Source organism: Echeneis naucrates, chromosome 16, assembly GCF_900963305.1.
Source record: "Echeneis naucrates chromosome 16, fEcheNa1.1, whole genome shotgun sequence".
Classification (NCBI taxonomy): Eukaryota; Metazoa; Chordata; class Actinopteri; order Carangiformes; family Echeneidae; genus Echeneis; species Echeneis naucrates.
Genome location: NC_042526.1, coordinates 5,935,860 through 5,957,610, shown reverse-complemented (window position 1 = coordinate 5,957,610; position 21,751 = coordinate 5,935,860). Strand labels below are relative to the sequence as shown.

Sequence of the window (21,751 nt, the reverse complement as noted above, 5' to 3'; positions counted from 1 at the left end):
ATACAGAAGAGAAAGTAAGGATGAAAAACTGCAGATACACTAAGAATGATGTATTCTTGACATGGTGTGAAATTGCAAGAGCTATTTATTTATTTATTTATGCATTTATTTATTTTGGGGGGGTTGCAGAATGGTGTCTTAGCACATGCCAGGGATGTGATATGCCTGCGTAAAAGACACCAAGGATTACCACAGAGTAACAATGTGTCTGTATGCATGTAAGCTCAATAAATCTTTGCAAAATTAAACATGATTTATCCTAGTTTTATTTAAAAGCGTATTGACAATTAAAGGCTCCTCCTGGTGAGCTTTTGTGATCTGGGAAACACTTGCACAGTTTTTCGCCGGTTAATGACAGCAAAGAAGCTTAATAGCCTCATGATATTGCCCTCATTTGTTTGGAAGGAGCTATCAAAGTCTGAACAAGTGCCTTAAAAGACACACTCATCTCAATTTATTTTCAGAGCAGTAGTTAGAATGTAGTCAATTAAAATAATGAAAGTGGTAATGTGTAAATACAACTAGAAAGTTTGCTGGGACACAATTAAACTCACCATCCACCCAGTGACTTCAGTGTGATGAGGAAATTGTCACTGAATGTAGGTGAAATAGTGCTGAAATAACACTGACGTCTTTAGAGGTTAAGATGCTATTTTGATTTTGGTAGTTTGACAATATTCAGTCCATGGTTTTGAGTGACAAATGTGTTGGATATGAAGATAAATATGGTACAAAATCTGAGCACTTATAGGCAGCAATGTGAAACGTGACTGATGCTAGAAAAAATGCAACCTATCAATCCAACGAGACAGCCAGTGAAATAGGATGCCATATGGCCAATAAATGTTGTAATGAATGAGGAAAAAAAAAAAAAAATCCACCCTTTCATAATCTTCATCAAATATTTAATCATATTCATTATTAAATATGAGTCAATTTTCTGATACAGCCGCTACACTGTCATTACAACCTCTTGAATTACGACTGCCAGTTCACAAATTTCAGATCAATTTCGGATCTCAAAGTGACAAATCTTGGTGTGTTCACTTGAACTTCTAACTCTCCGGATGAAGGTCTTTGGATGAAGCTAAACTAAACTCGTATAAAATATTCATATTTTTTATATTTCATATATCCACTCTCTATCTCTCTGCTCTATCTTTAGCCTTGAGAGCGGTATCAAATTGTCACATTGTAATTGTCTGTAGGACAGCTACCAAAATACCATACTTTTCTTTTTTGAAGTGCTTTAATGTAGCCATACAAAAACAAAAATCCCTCTACAGAGTCACACAAAACCTTGTACAATGTTATTGTTTGTGCCATTTTGCAGACGTGAGTGGTGGGTTGAGGACTTAAGCGACTGTTACATCAGCGTAAGTCACGACTTGTGAGACTTTGTATTTTTTTCAGGCGGAGATTCACATCAGTGAACCGATTAAAATGTACATTCAACCATCAGAACAACTTGAAACATCTGCCGGCTGATGTGCGTCTTTATTGCTCAGATGATGTTGCACAGTTTTGAAATAATGACACATGTAAGATATGATCCTTCCAGTCGTGTAAATCACCCGAGCTGCTAATGATCTCAGTGTCTTTGAACTGATTGAATATATCGACGTCAGATTCAGCATGTAAAGTTGAATTGCCTCATTGAGGGTGATATCCGTTGGGCCATATGTCACTGCAGTTGCTTTGTCTACAAATGTATAAGTAATGTACTTATAAATCCGACTAGACAGCTAGTGAGACAGGATGCCGTGTGGGCAATAAATAACATAATAGAGCAAAAGCCACTGCGTTGGTCTCATGGGGTAGAAAAAAAAATAGCAAAATCAAATTTAAAGACTTAAATCAACTGGATGAAGTTGTGTTTCAGGCCGTAACCCACTTGCCTATGGGGCTTTTAATCCTAACTTTAATCTAGATTACATCCACATCTGGCATGTCCCTGTGTGACATTACATCCCCATGGTGTAGCTATCACAAAAAAGAGGATGGCCCACCCATTTTGGAGAACCCTAACCCCCCCCCCCCCCAGGATTTCACAGTTGATTGGTTTGGCCCAGACCTGAATGCGTAGGATTTAAGAGAACCTCTTTGGTCGTGACATATGACAGAGAATCCTTCGATTTGTAGATTTGTACACTCACAGCAGTGCAATTGTGTACAGGAGAACAAGGATTTGATATAAGAATGGGATTGTTGTTCTCAGAATACTTTGCTGTGTGTGTCTGGCTCAGACGGCTATTTCTGTTTCTTCTTCTCTCACAAATGTTCAGGCCTCTGACTGAGCATCCTGACCATAGAGATTAGACCGTCATGCCCAGAACAAACCAAAAAACTACAGTCCAGAAACTGGATTTCTCTCAGATTAACAGGAGAGCCTTTATTTGGAGCATTGCAAAGTACATTTCACGGTTGCTAGCAGTCATTCTTTCCACTCATATACTCTCAAACATGCTGTCTTTCTTTCTGCCTTTCATTTATTTGTCAAAAGAAGAAAAAAAAGCAAGTTGGACCATAACTTTAACACATTTACTCTGTTAACCTGGGCTTCATAGTAGAGGATGGAGAAATGGTCGCCTCTGAGGTCAAACACACAAACATACATGGATAGATATATATCATATGACTGAAAACTATCAATTTGCTTATATTTCTTCAGAGAACATGGCTTGAAGCTTCTCAAAAATAAAGTAAGAGAGGAGCACTTTGAATTCTCAAAAAAAAAAAGAAAACAACTAACAGTTGCAGTTGGATCTGTAAGTATGTTCACAGTGGAAGGAAAAGCAACTTTGGACTGAATATTGCATGTTTATGGAAGCAGCCTATTACTAATATTGCTGCAGTGGCTTTCTGGCCAGGAAAAAAAAAAAAAGACGACTGTCCAATTTAAAGGGTTTTAAGTCTCTCAGTATCTGTGCAGTCGACAATGTGCTCCTTATCATCAGGCTGAAGAGGAAAGGAAACATTTGTTTAATCTCCTTTTATCCAATGCAGCACAGATGCTTCACCACCATGTGGTGAGTCAGACCTTTTACTTTTACAGTATATAAGAAAGGGACTAGTTAAGGGACTCGTGTTCATGGACGTTTTGGACTCAGTCAGTGTGAGAACTGCTCAGAAAGCTGCTGCTGGAATGTCATGGTTATTATTTCCTGCAGCTTCCCCTCCTTTTCCGAGCAGAGCCAGAGACTCCAGTGAGTGCACACTATCCTTGTCTAGACGTAACCCCAGTCCGGTTTGTGCTGAGTCCAACCCTCCTCCATCACCCCCTGCGTCCTGCACCTCCCCAGTGGCAGCAGCAGCTGCCGCAGCTGCACACTCCTCTTTGAACAATCGGTCATGCTCCATCTTGAGCTCTTGGTAGGAGCGGGAGAACATGTGGAAGATGGAAGTAGCAGGGAAGGCCATGATGAGGATCCCGCTGAGGATGCTGCTCAGTGCTACGACCTGTCCTGGAATGGACCTTGGCACCATGTCGCCATAGCCTACGGTTGTCATTGAGATAATTGCCCACCAGTAGGAGGCGGGGATGCTGCTGAAGTCATGAACACCGGTGAGCTCGCTTTCGGCCAAGTGGACCAGCGGAGAGAAGAGGGTGACAGCCACGCAGAGGAAGAGCAGAAGGAGGCCGAACTCCCTGGTGCTGCGCCGGACTGTCAGCCCAAGCGTCTGCAGGCCAAGGGAGTGGCGAGCCAGCCGCATTACATAGAGAATCCTCAGCGCCCGCAGGATCCTTAACACCAGGCCCAGTTTATCCAAGTAGCCCTTACCTCCCCCTGGCCTCTCGTGCGCCAAGGCTGGGTCTTCCTCTTTCACCACAAGGGAGACATAGTAGGGAAGGATGGCCATGGCGTCGATGATGTTGAGCGGCCCGCGGAGGAAATCGAGCTTGCTGCGTGCCTGGATGAACCGCAGGATGAACTCCAGGGAGAACCAGGCAACACAAACTGTCTCTATGATGAACATGTTGTAGCACTTGGAAGAACACTCACCCTGAATTGGGGGGGTGGCGGGGGTTGGGGAGGGATTAGGCAGGAGGCGAGACAGATGGGGAAGAGAGCATGGGGAGATGGAGAGAAGACAAAAACCCTGAGGTCAGATAATCACCCTTGATAACCAGTAATAAATCATGAGCTCCTGTCACTCAGTATGCTAAAGCCACCACAGCAGCACTGATAGATCATACAGCGACACAATCAATCAATTATTTCATTAGGGCAGCTTTCAAAGATGAATATGACGGCCAGAGAGAGCAATCAGGCATGCATGCCCTCTAGCCACAGTATCAAGGAAGAGCAATGCGATAACAAAAAGCCTTATGTGATAGTACAGAGGAGATTGAAAATCAGAAACATATGCAAAGTTTTGTCCCATGGCATCACAAAGCTCTAACTTTCCTGTTTCCTTATTCCATCTCCTCGCTCACCTCAAATCCCACTGCAGAAATTTTAAATACAAGCACTTAATCTGCCACTTATTATTTTTTCATACAAAAAGGGGAAAAAGTTTCTTCATGAATCTCATGGCATTAGATTCAGTTGGGGAACAGCCAGCATTTCTACAAATAAGTCAAAAAATCTAATAACTTACAGTATGTATCAATAACTTATCTTAATGCTCATCTTGTTGGCCAAGCGAACATTATTCTTGCTTTAAACCAAATCTTATTGGTGACTATCTAAAAAAGAGTTGGTCAGTCAATGGGTCCTTTCAGGCAAGGATATTTGTGAAACAAGCTAGTTAGTACGAGATCCATACAGTATCTTAAAGACAAAAACATTTAGAGCTGTTCCAAGTAAGCAGACTCCAAAGGGAGCGTGAAGGGCCTGCCATTATTAAGAGGGATGAGATGCAATAAATCATAGTAATGGAAATCCTGGATACTGGAGTACACTTCTGAAAGGGCTCCTCTCTGTTGGCTCTGGGCAGAGACTGTTGTCTAGAAGAAATAAAAATCTGAGGAAAGATTTTCAGATACTGTGTACTTTCTCATCTTGGCATATTTGTTACACAAGCTGCCAGATGAAGCTCAGACACTTTTTTTCAACACTTTGTTGAAATGTAACTGGACACCCGATTTGTTGTTGAAGTGTATCTTTAATCTGGCCGTGGTACCAGCAGTAAATTGTCAGCTGAAGAAACAGACAGTGCTCCACTCTTATCTTCAGCATTGTGGTTAATATAGTGAATACTCTTCGACGACCAATGAGCAATCATGGTCATGGTTAAAAGATCCCGACCTTGGCTGTCGGCCCAACCACTTTCTATGTCTTTGTATTATCGCTCTGCTGCCTCTTGTGCTCCTGCTGGAGAGGAGACGTACGAGGCACTGGAGGTCTTTGTCACTCGAAGGTAAACATATTTCATTACTGGGCATTTTCTCAAATAACTGAGGCTGTCATTTTTCTTAGGAGGACAGACACCTCAGGCGAGACCTTGCTGTCCTCGGGGATTCTCTGACTTTCGCTGATAAAGAATAAAACACAAAGTCAAGGCCACAAAATGTCCCTTCAGCAACTGTTTTTGTGAATCTCGGGGAGATCAAAGATGCCCTTTTCTTGAGCAAAGTACTTTTTACATTGTGTGCCAGTAAAACTGCAGATTATAATGCTGAGTATAAGGCCATATGCTTGTTTATTATTTGGTGGACACTACTTGTGTGTTCTTGCATCACCATTTCTCAGTTTTCTCCACACACTATATTTATCTCTCTGCTCACACTCCGTCTCATCTATTTTATTTCCCTCTCATCCTTCTTTTCTCTCTCTGCCACACTCTCCTTTTTTTTTCGCCTTTGTCTCCACCTTCTCATCAGTCATTCTGTTTTCTCCTCCATCTCCCTCTCCGGACTCCCTCCCTCTCATCCTTCATTCTGTGTTTTCCCCTAACGCTGCTCTCTTTCTGCTGTAACTCCTTCATTCATGCGGTGCTCCTCGAAGAGACACACCACTCCTTCTGCTGTTTCTCTATGTGATGCATCCTTCACTCGTGTGTCCTCCTCCTGGTTGATCACTCCCATTTCTTCTGCCTTCCTCACTGATCTCATCTCATCACTGACTTTAGCCCTTCACCTCACTCTGCATATCTGCAAGATATATCTTTTAATGCACTCATTTTGAAACTGCTTTTTTGTCTAAAATGTTTAAAGTGGAAAAATGTTTTTTGATAAGATAAAACTAATTAAAGTTTGAGTGTTTTATTTTCCACCTCAGCTATTTTTAAATCAAATTCTGAAAGACTAAAACAGAGTTCCACTGTGCTTCATTTCAATTTTCTCATCACTGCATTTACACCAAATAGCATTCCTAATTACAAGAAGGATTTTTTAATTTGAGCACCAAATCAAACTTAATTCAAATTACTGAATGTAGCATACTCATTTAAAAGGAACACATTTTGCCTTAAAACCTTTGTCTGTTAATGTGTAATTTAGCTTTGGTCTCCACCATATCCTAAGGGAAATATCTGGCTTTTTCAGCGTAAAATACTTAAATATACTCACTAACCACATGCTGTCTGGTGCTAAGCAGGTGATTTGCAGTTGCTATATCTGAGCGTTGACGCTGAAAACCACCACTAGGCAGAAGTGAGATCTCTCCTGTCGAGCAAAATTTCAATTTACACCCATCAACCACAAAAAGCAACAGCTTAGAGACACTGAAATAAGTGACGTATTCTGTCTGCCAACTGCTCCACTTAATCGCAGCAGTTACACACAACAAGCGGTGATTTAGAAACGGTTTGTGCATATGCGTGTTGGTGTTATATATATATATATATATATATATATATATGCAGTTACATTTAGTCCTTCGCCTATACAACATTGGTGAGTGCAGCTTTTTTTCTTATTGACGGATGACAAATCATTCTCCAGAGATGTGCCACCAGATACAGATGAACTGGTGAACACATATTTTATTGACTTGATCTTGAGCGTCGAGGCATATTAAACTTAATCTGTTGTCTTTAGGCCCACAGCAACAGAGTTGTACAACGGCTTAGTCTGAACAACCCCTGATTTCTCCGGGGGCCTTCAGGATCGACTGGGGATATTTGTTTTTCAGCAGAGGACATCTGAAAAAGACCCTTTCAGTAGTTTAAAGCGTACTGTAACACTTAAACCATTGACTCAGTATTTTAACACCTCTCCTTGCCCTTAATTTTAGCTGGTTTTCTCTCATGTCTACTCCTCATCAGATTCTTTTTAGTGAACTGTCTGTCCTGAATTCATCTTTTTCCTCACACCTCGTGTATTAAGTCTCTCATGTGGACTCCACCTCTCACTTATTCCCCTCACCAGTGCTCTCTCTTGTGCTGACATTAGGCCCATCAGGGGTTTGCGACAGGGTTGTCGCCCTCTGCATGACAGGCCATTTGCTCCAGCTAGAAGCTTTCTACTCTCTGTCTCTCTCTCTCGTGCACTCTCTCTGTTTTTCAAACATACACATTCACATTCAGACACACACACACACACACACACTCTCCCTGACCTTATCTCCTCTGTACGACTCTCTCTGGAACAAATGCCAGTGACAGCTCATTTCAGCATGGACACTGCTTATCCCAGCAGCTGTCTCACATGGGGATTCAAATCATTGTCCGTATTAACACATCTCAATGTCAAATTAAGACAAACACTAGTAGTGAAGATGCAAGCCGTTGCATAAGGCATTTCAGGTGCAGGGACAGTTGAATTAAACACATGGGAAAGCACTATCATGATTACAGCGAATGTCTGTTTTTTGGTCAAGTTGAATTTCTAAAAACAAAAAAAGTTCTTATAGAATCCCAAAGAAAAGAAAGTTATGCGTGTGGAAGCCTTTTTTTTTTTTATAATACACATTCAAAGAAGGCTCTAGTTCTGAACAAGCATGAGATGATAGCGTACTCAAAATTTAAAAAGCCTTTCATTGTGCATTTTCTTTCTCACATAGAAAAAAGTTAATAGTATTTCTCCCCATTCCTCTGAATAGGTTTAGGCTTTAACCAACCAGACCACAGCATTTTGTGATGGCCCAGTGGACCTGATGCACTGGCCTGTTGCAAGCATAAAATACACACATAGCTGTACATAACGAGAATCCAGTAAATGGAAGGAAGTTATTCAAACGCCTGCTGTAGGATGAAAGACCTAAAATCTAAAAATGAAAATATTCCACTCCAAAATACTGTACTGTAAATCCTGATGCATATCTTTGTCTTTGCGGCAGTGGAACAGCACAGGATTTTTCTTAGTCATTCTCAGTTTTCATTGAAGGTAATTCAAACAATTTGATCAATCATGACTACCACTGGCTGCGTCTTACTTTTCTGCCAGCACAAGCTGAGTGTTAAGTTCTCGTCGACAGGATCCCGTCTGCTGGTGACCCATCATAGTGTAGCGAGGCAGCTGCCAGACGCTTCAGCTGAGGTCACTATGGTTTCAACATGTTTGAAGTGTAAATGTGTCCATTTATTGTCGGACAAGGAAAAGCTTCTACGGCTCTGAATTATAAATGTTTTTTTTTCTACTTGTGGTTGAAATAAAGCGCCACATTTCACTGTCTTCATATGGTAATAATGGTACTTCCTATTTTAAACTCCCCTACTGTTCCAAGAGCAACACGTAGACACATGTCTGTGTGCTTTTCTGACCACTGCACTGATCATGAATGAGTGCACTGAGTAAGATTAGGATATCCTTAACAGTGCTCCCTGGTGTTTTATTCTATCTTTGAATTTAATTCTATAGCTTTTCACAGTATGTCCTTAACCCAATTCTTACTCAGGTAAAAAAAGAAGAAAAAGGCATCCATGATGGTTGTGCAGTCCCACTGGATATGGAGGTTTGGAAATGGAAGGGGGACAAAAGAAAAGGGAAAAATTCAGCCCATCAATCAGCTTTACCTTGGTGCAGACCTTGAATGTACACCATTGAACACTGTGCTCTACACCGCTGTACTGACCTTAGGTTCACTTTTAAAGCGTCTGCGTAGAGGACTGAAAGGATAGATGGGATGGACAACAAAGGTGACAGATAGGCACAGAGAAAAAAAAAACAAAAAACAACAAAACATGGGGTGTGGTTAAAACGGCCTTAACCTGAAATACAACACATGAAGCGCAGTGTTCACTCGACATGGTTTATTAAAGGGATTGTATTATGTGACATCTCCATCCATCTCTGTGATGTTTACCTGTAACCTGAGAGCTTCATGTATGACAAACATGCATGAAATGAGAAATGTACAGTAGTGAGCTACGTTTCCAACCATTAATTAGCAAAAATCCTTGATGTTCATTATGATTAAAGAGTCAGCCACCCAGTCTGACTGGGACAACATCTTTTGACTTTAATGGCGATCCATAGACGTGAGTGTGTAAGCAGGGCCAAACTGTTTTATCTCCATATGAGGCAGCTGTGCAAGCTGCTGAGTGACCCATCACCGACAGAGACCAACAGCTTGTTCATGCACAAACTCTCTAATGGAGAGAAATGAGAGAGGGACGGTGGGGAGGACAGCTAGACAGGAGACAGGAGACAAAGAAGGAGATGAAAGGAGAGTGCCTGACGAGGCGATGTGAAGGAATAGAGATGAGCTGATGAGGAAAAGATGAGGCGACATCTGAAGCACGGGGCTTCCATTACAGCCCCTGAGTCTCTATTTTCCCCTTATCGCTACAGACAGAGCCAGAGCGAGAAATACATAAACAGCGAATTGTTGCAGAATTGTTCGATCCTATCAGAGGGAAGCGAGGGTGCTTTGCTAAAAAAGCTCCTGTAATGGTTTTGGAGAGCTATTATGCAAGAAATCCCCATCGACACACAAACATGAGAGCTGTCAGTTATCGCTACAAAATCCTGTAAAAGCAAGTCAGTTATGTTGATTTTTCAATGAATCCTGCTAAGCGCTTAGTCAAATTCAAGATGTTGTAGATGTGTCAACAATGACACACACCAGCACAGAGCAAAGGAACATCTACCTTTACTGTTGCATCACTATGCCAGAAGTAATCTGTTCATCTACTAGAAAGTGTTGAATAGGCCTCAACAATTAGTTTCATTCGTGAGAAACAACACTGAGGAACACGCATACACACACAAGCGCATCTGTTTCACGGTATGGTGGTCCGCTGGTGGCTGTGTGTAGGAATTAGAAAGCATGGTGCAGAAACGTGTGTGTGACATCTGTTATAGCTGGTGGAGCTGCAGTGTGAAGAGGTCTGTTTGATTTTATCTTGTAGCTCCGGGGAGCATAGAAGTCTGATGTGCTGCATTGAATGGAGAGGGAAAGCCTGCAGGAGTGGACACCTGCTGCTGTGTATTTGACCTTGGAGAACAGAGTGCGTTTGTCTTGTGTTTGCATGTGTGTGCTTAGTGCGTTTTGCATGTCTTGGCCACAGCTTCCTGTGTACTCTACTCTGCCCTCAGTTTGTCTCTCTCCTTACCTGTCCCAATTGCTCATTGCACAGTTGCACAGGTGCTTATTGCTACTTTTTGGAGCCTGAGCCATGTCCAACTGCCCAGAGCCAACAGGTCTGAATTGTGTCATATGCATGAGAAGAAAATGTGTTAAAATGTGTGTTAAAGTCACCTGAAAACTGAATATCACTCAGGTTATACGAAAAATGTCACGTAAAATGGAGTTTCAAATATTTAAGTGTTCACTGTTCTTGTGTTTGTTAGAAGGAAACATTGTTTGGTAAATGAGGGAATCAGCTAAACGACCTTTCTTAAAGTATCCATTGGCTGTTGAAATTTATGGTTGATCTAGCTAGCTAGGAAACTGAAAAACAGAATCATCCCACTGGCCTTCACACTTTTCTGCTGCATTCACACACCTGAAAAGAGGCTTCCTGCATTACTGTTTCTTGACATTTAAATGGTAAATGCGCTGTAGCCAAGGTCACCTTACCACTTCTAAAATGTCAAAAAATACCAAAGGTCGCTCCATCCTTTCCAGTGGACAGTCCAGAGCAAACATGTCGAGTTCTAACAAGCACTCCTCCTCTGTAATGTGATGTATTTGACTATGCTGCGCAGCTCTGGCCTGGCACGGACAGGATAAACATCTCATACTTTGCTGTTCTCTTCCATAATCCCACTTGGCAGACATTCAACACATCAGACAGAGGGAACCCAGCTCATAACCAGACAGACCGTAACGTTCAATCTGCTTGACGCTGATGCGGTCAAAAACAGCACATACGTGCAGACACAAACACACACCGTTCACACACACACATTGTCAATCTCTGGTTACTACCACATTGTCATATTAGAAAAATATTTACACATCCTCTTGTGGCTTGAGGGCGTAAGACATTGGGAGACGTTTTCTCTGAGAAACACAGAAACACAGTAAAAGTAAAAACACAGTAAAAACACAGATTTTAAATATTTCTTAACCACCTTGTTTGTCCATTACACATTATCTCAGTTTTGATTCACCTACCAAAAGTCTGTGTGTTTTTATGAGACATCCTTTGGTTTCTTCTCTGCAGCTGACGTTCTTTTTGTTTCGGTTTCCTTCTCCCTTCTAGCTTATTCTCTTTTGCTCCAGCTCTTATTTACAATGTTTGACTTCTAATCACTGACCGACTGCCAACCTCAGGCTTGCCCTGCTGTGCCAACAGAGTTTACATACTCGGACACCTATTTATGCACCCTTCATGTGCATTTAATGGAGGTAGAAATTATGAGGAGGGGGGAAATAAAATGCGACACATGCGGACTGCATTTCTAATTCTGTCTCCCTCTTGTTACACACTGAAATGGGCTTCATGATTGATGACGGTGCTTTCTCTTTATGGCTTCAACTACATAGCAAGCTGACTCTGGTGTGAAAGGCAGAAAGTATACACACACCCACGCAGACACACAAAGCGAGTCCTTTACAGCCTTACCGTTACTGCTTTGCATCTTGTTATGTCTCAGGTGTAGAAGTGAATAATCTTGAATACAATTATAGAGAGTGGGCCTTCAGTTGTGTTATTCACAAAATATAACTCTGCACAGTTCCGCAACAAGAGAAGGGCACGCACAACCAGATTAAATCCCAATCAACACTTTGATCATTCTCTGTGGAGCTAAACATGTCACGGAAACAGTGAATCTTGTTTCAGGAGAAAAAGATTCTGTGACCACAACAAAGGCTGTTTGTGTTGTCGAGTTGTCAAGATCAAGGAATTAGACCAAATTCTACTGAGCACCGACTCAGTCGTTCAAACCAGGAAATAAATACTGTATTTTTCGATACAGGAGAGGAATGAAAAAAGGAAGTCTTAATGGCCAGTTGAGTGTTCACATGCTCCTTTCTGTTTCTGCTCAGTCCTCATTGTCTAATCATCTGGCACGATCCAGACACCAACATTTCCTCCGTCTCATGTCAAGAATTACTGTATCTTCGCTTCAGGAGTCATACACATTATCTCCATCAGTCTCTAGTTTCTCGTCATTAACATCACACACTCTCTATAATCACTTACACACAGGTTCTGTGGTCGAATGAGATTATTGGCAGGTCTTATCTTGAGAACAAGCAGATAGTCAATATTAAAACGTCTCGCAACTCTCAGTTTCAATCTTAAGTCATGAAGTCTGCTACTCTGCTGTCACCGTCTTGCCGCTCTCTCCAGATATTTGTGATTGATGCCCTGGGAGGTAATTATTGAACAGCAAATCCCATTCCAATTTAAGGCATGAAGGATATAAAACAGCCACTTCAATTACTCCCCGGGCCAGAATATGACTGAATTAGGAAAAGGAGAGCAAATCTGATGAGGCTGTCTGAAAATACTCCATCACCCGTTGAGAATATTAAAAGACATGACATGAGTCTTAATGGCACCTACTGCACATGCAGTAAATGAGTAAAAATGATTCCAGAGAAAGTTGCAGCTTTGATGAAAAGCTTTTACTCGGAAAATATGTCAGAGGCAGAACGGAGTCTTCGGTGGTTTTTTGAGATTTGAACAGCAATGAAGGAAACTCAGACAGGTTATCAATGTGTGCTGAGACCTGCTGCTTTCCCAAAAGAGTTAAAAACTGCAAATGCCCCATTTTTTCTAATCCAAACACTGCTGCTGTCCTGCCACAGACCTGACTCAGGGAGATTAATGAGGTCTCCACTGGACCAGGACAGTGGCCACAGAAGAAATGAACTCATGAACTAATAAATACAGTATGAAGGACACTTTGGTATTTACTAGGGACCTGAAATAGTTATGTTTTGAAATGGGAAAAAAGTAGGAAGAAGAAAAATACATGCACCCCACAGTACTGAGAGCCACGACTGACAAAAGAAGAGTTCAGTCAAGGTAACTTTAGAATAAGCAAGGTCATAATCATCCTGCAGCAGATAGTTGACTGGATAATTTTTTTTCCCAGCATGTTATGTACTCATCTGTAGGTCGTAGTCAACATGGAACTATTGTTAGTTTTTTATTTCTTTTCTACTCTAATCAAGTAAATAATGCACATGTTGCTTTTTTTTATGTGGAAATCTTGGACTTCTATTCAATCTTGTAGTTTGCTGCTATTTTTCTTTCATTATTTTTCACAAATACAGTCAACAAGCCAGCTGTGTAGGAAAAGGACACTCCAGCTTCTTGCTACCACCTACGAAGCTGCGGCAAGTCACCTGCTTCTCCAGCTGGAGACAGCAGCTGTCAGCAAACACAACATCATCATCATCATCAGCTATAATTAATTCATTCAACAAATCTGTACGCACTTCTGTAAACTTAACTCCTCAGCCATCAATTCACATGATGTGGCTGGAGATTTGAGCTCTCTAATTTCTCTCTTTGAGGTATCCATGCTATGAAGCGCGTTAACATATGTTCACCGTGATCAAAGACTCGACTTGAAGCGCCTCACTGGAAATCCATCACAGCTCCGACTCTTTAGTTTGACTCTGAGTTTATATCAACTCTTCATGCGTCTATCTTCACTTCTGAAATGCATCATAGGGAGCTGTTTTCCAGTCAAAATGTTGCTGCTGCGTAGAGCCTGAAGGAATAATAGTGGTGCCAGAATTACGTGGAGAGTCTTTGCATAGAGCACTTATATGGTGGAAAGATACACTCCCATAGCAGGAGATTGAGGAATGATGGAGGAGTTAGTGGGCTTGGAGACTAAGCCATAAGATAAAAGCCCCTCCCAGGGCATTTCCCTTGCAGCGATGTACTTTTGATAGAAGGGATCGGCTGAGGACAGAGAAACACATTACATAGCGACACACAGAAAAGGAGTGGGGGGGGTGCTGACCGAGTCTTTATCTCTTGCTTTCTTTCTTCCACAATCTCTCATCCCTTTTTAATTTATGCTTTTCCTTCTCTTGGACCTACCCTCTATTTGCCCTCCTCTGCCTCCATCCTCCACTTACTTTATCTCTCCTTACACACTCCGTACCCAAACAGATGCAGACAGAGGAGCAGAGTGAATGATGAATGGATGGGGGAATTTTTGTACCAGTTCAGCACAAAGCAGAGCAGAGACAGAGACAAACAGCGGGGCTGTGTGAATTAAAGATGACAGGAGCCTGCTGTCCATGCCTGGGCAGGCTGGCCGGACACAGAGGAAGGAGGTCAAGCAGCTGACCATGGGATCATAGTGAAACTCAAGAGTGTGCAGTGCGAAAAACATGAAAGCGGCAGATGGATTTGTTTACTTTTGGAGTGAGCTGCCATCCCCTTTTTGCAGAGCAAGCGTAGACACGCAAAGGAAGGTTTGGATGGACACACACACTTTAAAATGTCCTTGCAAAATGTCTTCACAAGGCAGTGACAAGTCACTGCGGGATGTCAGACACAACAATGCACACAAAAAGTCCCCGCAGAGCAGCAAAATGAGAGACACAACTGTACACACAGCCTTAAAAATAGCTGTTTTCACAAGGTAGTAAGGCATGGCCATGTACGTAAACACACACACACGCAAACATACAATATTACGCACTGCGATGTACTCAATTAGCAGTGAGAGGTCAGATAAATCCATGTACTCACTAGACTATAAATGGTCACAAAACTTCACTTTTTCCTTAAAAACTCTGGTTCCACAAATCAATACAGAATCAAAGTGGCGTTTATATGTGTGTGTGTGTGTGTGTGTGAAAGAGAGAGAGAGAGCTGGCAATTTGAGGTGTATATTTAAGGGCAGTTTGATTTTCCCATGGAGACTGTCTGTCTCTGTTACTGTGTCTGCCTGAAGGCATTACAAATAGGAAAGCTCAATTTCCTGTTTCCATCAGAAATGTAATACTGATGCTATGCACCAGTAAATGCAATCTCTTTACATTCAGTCATACTTGTATCTGCTTCTGCTACATCCCCTTGCTTGTGAATCCTGCAGTATATCTGATTCTTTTGTTGTGAACCTTGTCGCCGCCATCAGCGCACGGACAATAAATCTACTACGGCATTTGATACCCTCTGGGCTAAGTCTTACAGATTTGTCCCGTCATATGCTGTAAAAGGTCCACACAGTCCAGCAGGTTTACAAGCATCCACTGACTCAGACCTGTGGACCATTCCTGTACTCGAGCTTCTCCGTCTGTGTTCCTGTGCTGCAGTAAAAAAACAAACAAACAGAACAACTACAGAAGACTCAAGAGTAAATGTGTGCAAATTCAGGGAGAGCCGCATCGGTTACACTGGATGAGTTCATTGCTATTGCATGTGCATGTGACCATGCGAGAGTGTGTAAAGGCATGTGGCCTGCAGAGCGTGGATGTGAGTGTTTTTACATGTTATCTACTGATGTGCATATTTGTATGCTTGTATTTGTCTTTTATGTGAGATAGAGTGAGCTCATTTCAATATTCCCCCTGTGCTTGCTGACAGATAGTGGACAGGCCTCAGTGAGCAGCCTGGGCTTCATTATGCCACGCTGCTACGGGTAGACACAGATCACAGGACACGCACGTCAATCACACACACATACACACGCACAATAAACAGCACCCCCCCACACACACGGGGGGGGGGGTGCTAAGGGTGTGTGGCGAGTGGGAAATTGAATATTTTTGAATATTTTTGAGAATTTTGAAGCCTGACATTTTGCAGCATCTGCGTCAACTGAAAATGCGTAAAACAAGAAACTTGCACATTTGTTTGTTTTTTTTTTCTCACTTTTAACCTGAGAAGTTCCACAGACAAGGACCGGTGATAAAACTGAACCTCAGTTTCCAGAAAACAAACTTAGTGTGGTAGATAACACCTTAAATAAGCGTCCACTTTGTCATATAAGTTTTTACTTGTGTCTTTGTGCAGGGAACAATTGTTTGCTGTGTCTCACTCACCCGGTCCTCTTCCTCTCTGAGGTCTGGCATTGTACTGATACACAGGCTGACGACAGTAACAGCAACCATGATCACGGACATGCAGGCGAAGATCTTCCCCGGTAAGCCGGACTGTGGGTTCTCTACCATGTCTCTCAGCCAGTTCATCACCAAACGGTACCTTGTTTCCTCCACTGGTACACGCTGCATGGCGTTTCTCTGCCTGCGCTCCTCCTCGCGCCGCTCCTGCTCGTGCATCTCCTCAATGCGCGTGTACATCTTCCTCTTGCAGCAGCGTTCCATGTATGCCATTTCCACGCCCCAGTAGGTCAGCTCGTCGTGTAGGGAGAGGACACACATTTCTCGCAGTAGCCGCAGTTTCCCCGCTGCCAGAAAGTTGAGGATGACCCTGAAGGCAGACGGGGAGCGGTCAAAGAAGAACTCCTTGCGGGCTTCATCGTAGTCATCGCAGACCCTGGCGATGTCCTCAGGTGACCGACAGCCACACAGCCGGCCCAGTCGAGTGAGGGGGAACTGCTCCAAGGTACTCCAGGGGAAGGTATAACGGTTCCCCCCGACGTTGATCACTGCCAACAGGCCGTGGTCGATGGACACCAGGTCCTCTGGCCGACGGATGAACTGAGCCCTCTGGTAGTATGCACCCTGGAGAGTGAAAAATTAAAAGCTGTATCTCAGATACTCGTATGTTCACTTCATTTTCCAGCATTTCAATAATGTTCTTTGACTTTGAGAACAATTGTATTCGTACCTTGATGGTCTCAGTTTCAGGGATCTCAGTGAAGATGCGGTCGAGGCTGCTGTCGTCACTGAGAGACAGATTGCTGAAGTCATGGTTGGCGTTACTGATGATGGGCATGGCAGCATCTGGACAGCACGCTGCTCCGGACTGGGCAGCTCAGAGTAGGCGGCGTTGACAGATAGTCTACTGCAGCAAAGTTTTCAGTCTCAGGACACCACAGCCCTTTTCCCTTTTCTCCAACCAATTTGGTTAAAGCTTTGCCATGAGCAAAGTTTCCCCACTCATGCTCAGTTCTACTGTACACAAACTTAATCTAATGATCTAGTGATTTTTGGTCTCTTTGGTCTTACAGCCCCTTGATAATAAGGAGCTTTTTCTGAGCAGCAGACAGTCTATGGCTTTGGCTTCCAACCAAAAGAGCGAAGGAAAAAAACAAACCAACCCAGAATGCAGAGGAATGAGCAGAGTCAGGAAATCCTTTCTCTCACTTGAAGGTTAGTGAGTTCTAATTGTTGACTGTCGACTCCGGCCAAACTGATGTATCAGAGTTCAGCAGCAGATCAATGGTTAATCCCAGTCTGAAGCATGAGTCTGAAAAGGGAAAGCCCAAAAATAAAGAGTGGGTTAGGACTGATCTGTAGCTGATAGATACAGAGGATGATCTAGATCAGTCAAGGAACAATTTGCATCCAGGGACTGTGGGGGTTCCTCAGTGTCACTGCAGCAGGATTAGGGAAACACAAAGGATGATGACACAGACGACCTCATACAGGCACTTAGAAGAGAGATGCCAGAAGGAGGGCAGGGTGGACTTAGACCGAGACAGGCGTCATGATATAGAAGGAAAATGAGCAAAGAATAAGGACAGATGGTGTGACGAGAGCAAAAGCAGAGAGAACACCTCAATGAGACTGCAGTGCTGTAGGCTCCGCCCACATCTTTCAGCGAGAAACAAGACAGACAAACAGATCAGCTCTGCTGCTCTATTAGTACGGCCACCGTGGTTAGTGCAGGACTTTAGCTGATAGTGAAGGAATCTACAGTCAAATAAAATCCCAATGGTAGTGTGGCTTCTTCTTGGCATTTAGGGAACAACGGTAGAAAAGAACACTCAGGTTGTGTGGTGTTAGTCACACTTAGAGTGAGTTGTTGGCTGCCGAAAATGGGCAGCAGTCCTCGTAACACACACTGAAACAGAGTCCAAAATGTTTCTCTTGGCAATGTGAGCGCCCTGAAACTTAGTGGCAGTGTTAGTTGTCACAGTCGGCCGGATTGCTATCGAAGTCTTCAATAATTTAATTTAAAATTGGGCTCTATTACCTCAGGAGTTGCCAAGTATCGACTGCATCTATCTTGCAGCTCATTCATTTCTCTACTATCAAACATGCATACACAAGAATAGAACAATTTAGATTTCCTGCCATTTGTCACATCAAAGGTGTAATTAATTATATTTAACAGTAGCACTAATAATTAAGGTCCGTTCAGACCTTTTAAATATAAATGTCTGGTTGTCACAACTTAAAATATCTACAGTCATGATTATTCAGTTCCAATAAATTATTGTATGAGTCTACATTTGTTACTTAAATTTGACTTTACTATTTTCAGCGTGAGTTGCACAGCAATGTTGATAGAGCTTCAAATATGTCGGTCTTTATAGGAAGGTTTCAGCAGCGGCTTTCTAGAAGCAGCCCATTGTTCCCATCTTTCACCAACACATCGACTGCCTCCTCCTGCAGTAATGCGACGGCGTAATGTATAGATTTTATCACACAGATCTGTGTGCAAACAGCTCCTCAATCTTTGCACACAGAATTCAGTCTGGAGAGGCGGCTGGTGAGGATGTTTTTGGGACTGAGCAGCGTAGGGTGCCAAATGATGAAAGAGTACGGCTGGGGGTGAAACAGCTGGCTTTATCCTTTCAAACACATTGTTCTGTAGCTTGTTGTGTCCGGCTACTGACGATAAAGCTGACTTATGTACGGGCAGCTGCCCTGGACTTCAGCCCTGCCAGCTTTTACTGTGAATATAAAGCCATAATAGATTTGCTACACATGCCACAGCATTTTCAGCTGGGCCAGGATCTCTGAAGAGCTAATCCACACTTTCACCCTTTTCCTAATGCACACGCCAGTACATGTTTCCCTGCACAAATGCAACCGTCATCTTGTCACTGTGTGTCATTTACTCACAACTCTGATGGCGAGCACAGCAGGTCATGCTGTAAACTACCAAAAACCTGAGTTTGTAACAGCTACACAAATCGTGCTCACAGTATGTAAAGCCATAATCCACAGCCTCCACATTCCTGTGTACAATATTTATCTACAGTAACCACAGGCTTATTGAAAGTGTGACTGGCCGGGGACGACAGTTTGAAGCATTGGCCCGCACTAACATGCGTCACTAATTCAGACTCAGGAAGGGATCCTGTACTGTAGGAACCAATAAATCACCTCTGCTGCGGTGCTGGTGTTTCATTTCCACCTCGGGGGCGGCGGGGGGGGTGGGGGGGGGTGGGGGGTAGAAGAGTATGATAAACTATTTATTAATTGATCTGTATTCCCAGCAGATTTGGCTGATTCTCCATAGCGGAAAGTTAATTGAAAGAGGTAGGGTGGGGGGTTTTAGTGACCAGCTTTACTGCACCTCCCAGGGTCTCTGCAGGTCCCAAGGTAACAGACAGCCGAGGAAAGATATCAGGGGAATTGAGAGGTAAAATCACTTTGGAGTACCAAATTTATTTCAGACCCAAACACTAAGTATTGTTCAACTAAATCAAACTTATATGTCAGGTTATATGACATTTGAGGCAAAAAAAAAAAAAATCAATAAAAGCAATACTTCTTTTAATTTATTGTGTTTGTATTGACATGAAGTTTTTTTCTCTATGGCTTGTTAATTGATGAGGTCATATTCAGCACTCAGTCAGTGAGCTTATATTATATTCATGGACATGTCAACAGTCATTGCATTTTCCAGGACCTGGTTGAGAGACCCGCGTCTCATATGGATCGGGTTGCTTTAATGCAGGACAACTCTCTCTCTCACACTCTATCTCTACTGATCTCTTCAACTTGCACGCACGCACACACACACACACACACACACACACACATTTTTACGCCTTTATCCGGCCCAGAGGTTTAATTAAACTCGGCTTTAATTCGGGCTTTTAATTAAGATCTCATAACAACCATTATGTGGAGAGGAAAACAAAACCGTGCAGTCAAAGTCCAAATATTGTTGGAATTATAATTTAGATATTTCTTCTTCTCACTACCGATTTACACATGGCAGCTATTTTGGTTCCAAAAAACCGACTTCTGCAGATAGATTGTCTGGATCCCGCATCGAGTTGCAGGGTTGGCAAAGTGATGAGGGTACCAGCTTTGTCTCCTAACTATTGTGACAGCGCATTACAACTTCAGGCTGATGTAAAACGACAAGCACGAATCGAACACACACACACACACACACACACACAGCGGTGTAACTTACAGTACGGAGCGCAGCTTGCCGCCTTGGGTCCCGCTCCGGTCTTAGCACGTCCGGACCAGCAGCTGAGTGTGTTTCCTTGCAGTGCCCCCCCCCCTCCCCTCCACCACCACTACCATCTACAACCACCCGATCACTCAGCACCAAATCTGGGTGTCAGAGAATTCCCAACCGCCACATTTCAGACAATGTAATAAGAAGGATACCTCTCCGGTGTCGGCATCCTCCGAGCCGGTGCAGGACGCGCAGACACTCCAAACGCTGCAGGCGGCCAAAGCTTCGGTGCGTTCAAAGTGTCCCGTTACTGTCGGTGCTGCAGGAGGAGGGAGAGCAGGAGGAGGAGGAGGAGGAGGAGGAGGGAGGGGAGTCGGGGCCACGGTGCGCAACAGAGGAGACTCCGGATACCCAGGTCCAACTTTGCGTAAAGGTGACGACAGGAGTGATACCGAGCGGTGACACCGATCCGAGAAAACATGCATTTTTGTCGAAGCTGGGGCTTCCTCGGCGTCGGGAAAGCTCTCCTTCAGCTTTTAGATCATGTACAATTCAAGGACGTTGGAGGGGATGCTCTTCATGTTTCCTGCCCTGAACGCTTTGCGCGCAATAGAGGGCGCGGTTGCATCCCAAATTGCCTCCAGAGAAGGTTGGTCTGAAATCTGCAGTGAAGCCTGCAACTGAGAGGCTCCAGTTGAAGTTTAAAGTCATGTGACCACCATCATTTACAATCACTACTTATTGAACTCAGTGGGGGGAAAAATCTAACTCTCACATCATTAATCTGAAAAGGGAAGCTCTCTAAACTAAATGGTCAATTTGGATTTTTTTCAACATGCTGACTTAAATTGACTGACTTGTTTGCATGGACAGAAATAGATTTTGTGAATATGGACTATGCACTAAGCCAGAATTCTGTAATCACATATAAAATATTATATTAGCCAATATAAATTTTTAAACCCATAGCAGCCTTTCATTGTGCATAAATCCATTGTTTTCCTTTTCAAATCAAGTAAAAGCCAACTACAATGTTTTGTTTTTGTATATGCCTCACTGCAAGAGGCACATAATGTAAAATAACCCTATATGGGGCTGGAACAAATGTCTTGTATGACACATAAATAAAAACAAATTACAATTTTGATGTCACATTTTGAAAGATGTGTGTTCCGAGTAGGACTGGCAGTGATAGTGACGCTGAACAGCTGTCCAG

At 43.0% G+C, this 21,751-nt stretch overlaps 1 protein-coding gene across 1 annotated transcript; it reads right to left on the bottom strand.

Moving 5' to 3' along the window:
• Window positions 1-2,452: 2,452 nt before the first annotated feature.
• Window positions 2,453-21,117, bottom strand: kcng4a (potassium voltage-gated channel, subfamily G, member 4a). The gene is made up of 4 exons (XM_029523109.1): window positions 20,748-21,117; window positions 17,050-17,631; window positions 16,302-16,943; window positions 2,453-4,005 (listed from the first exon to the last, which is right to left on the bottom strand). The coding sequence occupies exons 2-4, from the start codon at window positions 17,155-17,157 to the stop codon at window positions 3,127-3,129; spliced, it is 1,629 nt and encodes a 542-aa protein (XP_029378969.1). The 5' UTR covers window positions 17,158-17,631; window positions 20,748-21,117; the 3' UTR covers window positions 2,453-3,126.
• Between the last annotated feature and the right edge of the window lie 634 nt (window positions 21,118-21,751).

Coding starts and splice junctions, on each gene's coding strand:
- kcng4a (XM_029523109.1), bottom strand. CDS start 17,157: ATGCCCATCATCAGTAACGCCAACCATGACTTCAGCAATCTGTCTCTC. Junction 16,944..17,049: donor CTGAAACTGAGACCATCAAG/GTACGAATACAA, acceptor TTCACTCTCCAG/GGTGCATACTACCAGAGGGC. Junction 4,006..16,301: donor TCAGAGAGGAAGAGGACCGG/GTGAGTGAGACA, acceptor CCCCCAATTCAG/GGTGAGTGTTCTTCCAAGTG.